Source organism: Sparus aurata, chromosome 11, assembly GCF_900880675.1.
Source record: "Sparus aurata chromosome 11, fSpaAur1.1, whole genome shotgun sequence".
In the NCBI taxonomy this organism is placed as follows: domain Eukaryota; kingdom Metazoa; phylum Chordata; class Actinopteri; order Spariformes; family Sparidae; genus Sparus; species Sparus aurata.
Window position 1 is genome coordinate 2,306,778 of NC_044197.1, and position 5,563 is coordinate 2,312,340.

Below are 5,563 nucleotides of genomic sequence, written 5' to 3' on the forward strand. Positions count from 1 at the left end.
GCACTTAGAATAACAAGTAGTATTTCTTTTTTGATTATTCTAGATGTTTGCTTGTGTAATTATTTTCTTTTTTACCATGTATAGTTTTGTTGAGTTATTTTGTTTTGTCTAATTTTTAATTTAGGAATTTGGGTAAAAACTGTGGGCACCCAAGGTTAAATAGGCAGAAGTATAGGTGTGGGACCGTGATGCACCTGGGTGGGCTTCTGGTAATGTTTTAACCAGAGCAGGAGAGGCATACAGATTTATTTTTATTCTGTGTTTGCGTGCTTGCTTTTTGGAAAATAAATCACAAAAAAACATTAATGGACAATGAACTTCTTTAATCTCTAATTACTTTAATTCTTTATGTTTAATGTAAAGTTTGTGTATTTTTTTTATCTCATATTTTTTCAAGTATCTCATTTATTTATTTATTTATTTATTCATGAAGCCTATTCATCGTTTATTACTATCTACATTTATGAAAAATCTTATTCTGACGTTACAACCGCTGCAGGACACGTTTTATTTCCCCCACAAAGCTTTTATTTTGTAAGCATCGGCCGGTCCCGGAAGTGCTGTCCTTCCTGTGTGTACCTTGACTGCCGGGACCGGACGGAGGAGGAGATCCATCCGCAGGAGTTTGGAGAAGTTTCCTCGCTGTCGTGTTGGCAGTTTGACCGTCGAAGATGCTCCCCGCAGCGCTCACCGTGTTACTGACTTTATTCAGCTTCTCTGAGAGCAAACAGAAAGACTTTTACACCTTTAAAGTGGTGAACAGCAGGGGGAAGCTGGTGTCCTTGGAAAAGTACCGCGGTTCGGTAAGTCTAGTAGGTCTGAAGGGATGAACATACACGTCAGTGTCACTCTCACCGCATGAATGCATGCTGCATGAATGAATGAATGTCGCATGTTCATTGTCCTCTCTCCTCCCTAACATGTTGTCTGTAGATGTAATAACATAGTTCTGCTGCTGCGGGTCAGTTCACCGCAGGCTGCTCAGGATGTCCCGTCATGTAGCCCCGCAAGCATACGTGGCAAGAGGCCTGCAGAGTCCCTGCAGCTGCAGGAGCTTCACCAGGTTTCATTCAAACAAGGTATGGATCACTAGACTGGGCGAGAGTTAATCTGCACACAGTAGACTGATGCACATTTTATTCAGCTTGTCATTAAAGGGAGGCTGAACATATTTAGGCTGCAGGTACGTTTTCCACCCATGATGCTTCACTTATCTCTTTATTGCAATCAGCAGTTTGTATAAAAAAAAGACAAACAACCTGGCAGCAAAGTAGAATAAAATAAAGAAATAGTCCCCTGTTGTGCTCTCTTTCAAAAATGCTTATAATTACCGTATGTGTGTGTGTAATCACACTACTTCAAACATCTGATCCATCTGTCCTTCAGAAGGATCTGGGTTCTAATAATCTACAGATTGTACAGAACTCATATAGAGTTGCTTCATTGAGACACTAGAGGTCAGCACTGACGTGACGGAAGCATCACAACTCATGATTGAATCTAAGAACGCATGTGCTCACTTACTGACAGTGAAGCTGTGACCTGTATTAACCTGTGCTAACAAACTCACCTGTGTTCCTGCTGTACACCTTCATTAACCCCGGACCTCTGATTTTCAGCTGTATTCTCAATTACAGTTGTGATCATATAATTAGTTGAAGAACAACAAAACAAATATAAGCCTCTATAAGCCACTATTCCACCATAAACATTGATCTTGGTGATTGTATTTAATGAGTTTGTCTACCCTGATTGTATTGATGACAATGATGGTAAGTGTATTCTTTTATCAAAACATGACTACGTGCTTATTTACCAAAAGTAAGGTTGAATCTTACGCTTCATCTAATATATATTTAATTATGCATCCATAACAGCCATGTGCAGAGGCATGTAACTGAGTACAATTACTCAAGTACTGTACAATTTTGAGTATTTCCATTTTCTGCTACTTCATACACTCCACTACATTTCGAAGCACATATTGTAATTTTTACTCCACTTCATGTTTTCGACAACTTTAGATACTTTGCAGGCGAAATGCTGCATCAGAGCAAAAGTAGCACATTTTTTAAATCAATTTATTTGATCAGTAATTGGATTAAAAACAAACAAACAAATAAATGCTGAATATAAGATTTGATAATAAATCGATCAACCCATATAGAGTATATACTGTACAGTATATAAATATATGTATAATTTACTTTTCCTTTATGATGCTTTAAGACTTTTACTCCAGTACTATTCATATGAGTGACTAAAGTTATATTCAACACGATATCTTTACTTTAACCCAAGTATGATGTTTGGGTTCTTTTTACAACACTGACTGGTGGCAGTGAGACAGTTTCTCCACATCTGGCACAAACATCCACCTTCACTCGAATGAACTGATTCAAATTGGATTGTCAAAACATCACTGTTACCTCCCAACACAGGGTTTTGCCCATCACTCAAGAATAACAGGCTAACCGAAAGTTCACTTTCACTGTGACGACATACTGTTCTATGAAAACACCTTTCCGGCGATCATTGCACGTCCTAAGTCGGGAACAGATGGGGAGATTGTGACCATATTTCACATTTCATCAGATACTGAATTGGTTACGCTAATCTTGGGTGCCCACCTTGAAACTGTGACTGATTGTGGAGAGCTTCTGTGCAGCAACATCCATATTGAGACATTGTAGTCCAACCCAAAGTCATTGAGATGAAGCCAGTGTCAGTCCTCTGTAAAAATAAACTGTAAGTGAAGACAGCATGTTTGTCATCCTGGAGTCATACATGTCAGTATAGTGATGGTTTCAGTTTCACCCAAAAATACATTTAATACCTTCAAAATCTTCACCACATGTGTTATATTAGTCTGCACAGACATGGATGTAAACTGCAATTTGGCTAGTTGGCAGACAACTCTGAGGTGATTTTTATAGTCTTTAAAACGTGACAGGTATCAAACATAAATTAACATAACTCTGGCTGAGCATAGCCTAATTGTTCTATTATCCACTGGCTCTGCTGTAAAAAAAAGTTCTGAGTAGAGAACGATAATTTATGTATTTGATCATTTGTCTGTGGGACTTTTTAATGCTTGTGCCTGTTTTTCTTCCAGTGTTTTCCAAAGTTGCTAGTCTGATGAGGTTGTCCAATGTGCGATCAGTTCAATTCTTAATTTGTTAAGTCATCAATTGTTTTGCTAACATTTTGCGTACGCTGAAGACGACTCTGAGTCATGAGGAGGGCTTTTGCTGCTCATGTGTATATTAAACTACATAATTTGCATATCTGTAAACTTATAAAAAACAATACAACATGCTAAAGTAGCTGGCTTGACTTACATGAGTAGTCGGTGCATATGTAAAGCTCTGCAGGCTGTGCCAGTACACTGATGCCACAGTAGGGTGTAGTTCCATGTGCAGAGGTGAAACCACCTTGAACAATAAGATTAACCCTGTCATGAGAAAACATACTCTTTCCATTCACATGTAGTAACATGTGAGATAAGCCCAAGCAATCAATCATCTTCTGCATTTCTGTCCTCATTCGGGGAAGCTAACAGCTGTCTGTCGCCCCCCCCAGTTGCTGCTGGTAGTTGTTTTGTGACTGTAAGACTGTAACTGCAATGTTTTCACAGTGTATTTCTGTGGCTTTAGGTGTCCCTGGTGGTGAACGTAGCCAGTGAGTGTGGCTTCACTGAGGAACACTACAAAGACCTGCAGCAGCTCCAGCGGGACTATGGGCCGTACCACTTTAATGTTCTGGCCTTCCCTTGCAACCAGTTTGGGCAGCAGGAGCCCGGCAGCGACAAGGAGATCGACAGCTTTGTGCGTCGAGCCTACGGAGTCTCCTTCCCTCTGTTCAGTAAAATCGCTGTTGTGGGACCTGGAGCCAACAATGTGTACAAGTACCTTGTTGGTGAGTGACATGTGTTGTCGCTGCACTGGACTCAATTTTAGCTTCATTAGTTTAAGACATTTACTGTGTTGGTGAAGGAAAGGCTTTTCCCTTCGAATTTTAATGACTGAACTTAACATGAGCAGGCTAACGTCAGTGTTAGCTTATACATCAGGCTAATGTCGGTGTTAGCTCTTCCAACAGGCTAACATCTGTATTAACATCACCAGAAAGTTGTGTTTCCCAACAGGCTAAAAACAGTGTTAGCTTCTTTACCTGACTAATATCAGCATTAGCTTCTCCAACAGGCTAATATCAGTACTATCTTCTTCATAAGGCCAATGTCAGTGTTAGCTTCTGCGTTATTCAAAAAACATTGGTAACTTTTACAATAGGCTAAAACATCTTAAACAGTTATGGTTGGAATATCCTTTCAATCATAATATTTCGGTGTTCATGTTGTCTCCCATCTTCAGTGTCATTGCCGTACAAACCTGACAGCAGTGTTGCTGCCATTTCTGGCTTTAGTTCATATTTAGAGCAGGGAACAAAGATTATAAAGGTTCAAGTGTCTCTGGGAGCTCAAATGGAAAACACTTTGCATTGTTGTCTAAACAAATGTTGTTGTTTTTTTACTGTGAAGGCTTTAATTTATTTTTCTTCTCTCATTCCCTGCAGAGTCTTCTGGAAAAGAGCCTGACTGGAATTTCTGGAAGTATCTAATTGATGTGAGCGGCAAAGTGGTGGATGCGTGGGGGCCAAAAGTCTCTGTCAAAGAAATCCGAACCAAAATAGCTGATATGGTGCGGCAGATAATCTTGAAGAAGAAAGAAGAGCTTTAACCTCCTTTCAGTCTTTCGTGTTCTGCAATATGAGATTTAAATGTATTGGTATGTGAACCAAAGGGATGAGCTGAACACATGAATTTTGCTTGTACAATCAGACATTTGTAGACTAAACCATGCGAGTCAAGTCACACAGTGAACGCAAATTTTACTTGCTTTCTGGACGCACTGATGAAACACCACTATATGTTTAAAGTCAGTCTTTTTTGTATCAGGCATATGACAGTTGAAACCGCAGCGTAAAGCCAAAGAGCTGTAAGTCGTGTGTATTATGTGTTTTTTTTTCATTCTCATTTGTTGAATAAACTTTTACTGTGATGAAAGTGAAACCGTGCTGTTGAGTTTTCAGAACACAAGTATTTTGTGACTTATTGAAAAGTCTGAGTTGTTTCAAACGTCTCTCCCTCTTTGTGTCATATTTGTATTTCATTAAGGTGTGTTTTGAGTTTAAAAGGGAAAATTAAGTAAAAAGCATAATTTTTTGTGAGATTTAAAACCAGCAATTCATACTTCTTCCTACTAATCGGAGGCACCACCAATTAATAAAAATTCAAAAATAAGTTTAAAACGATGCGAAAGCAAGTCCTGTCTTGCACAGGCAGTCATAAATAAATCTACACAGGGCTCATAGTACTATAAACCCCTTAGCTAATTAGTTTACCATATAGCTACATGGGACTGGTGCTACAAACCAAAATCAAAAACAGTGAGAGAGAGAATAGAATGCTGCATTTTCAATTAAAAAAACTAACATTACATTTTCCTTTTTTTTGATTTATTGTGTGATTTCGGTGACTTTTGATCATTGCACAAAGTAGCAG

The 5,563-nt window shown here is 38.9% G+C and overlaps 1 protein-coding gene across 2 annotated transcripts; it reads left to right on the forward strand.

The window, feature by feature from the left end:
* The first annotated feature begins 584 nt into the window (after positions 1 to 584).
* On the forward strand, positions 585 to 5,071 carry gpx7 (glutathione peroxidase 7). Of its 2 annotated transcripts, XM_030432403.1 has the most exons (4): positions 665 to 803; positions 934 to 1,079; positions 3,657 to 3,918; positions 4,576 to 5,071. In XM_030432403.1, exons 2-4 carry the CDS (start codon positions 987 to 989, stop codon positions 4,737 to 4,739), a joined length of 519 nt encoding a protein of 172 aa, XP_030288263.1. In that variant the 5' UTR covers positions 665 to 803; positions 934 to 986; the 3' UTR covers positions 4,740 to 5,071. The 2 variants fall into 2 exon arrangements, with proteins under 2 accessions (XP_030288262.1, XP_030288263.1); XM_030432402.1 differs by lacking the exon at positions 934 to 1,079 and having other exon boundaries at positions 585 to 803.
* The last annotated feature ends 492 nt before the right edge of the window (positions 5,072 to 5,563 follow it).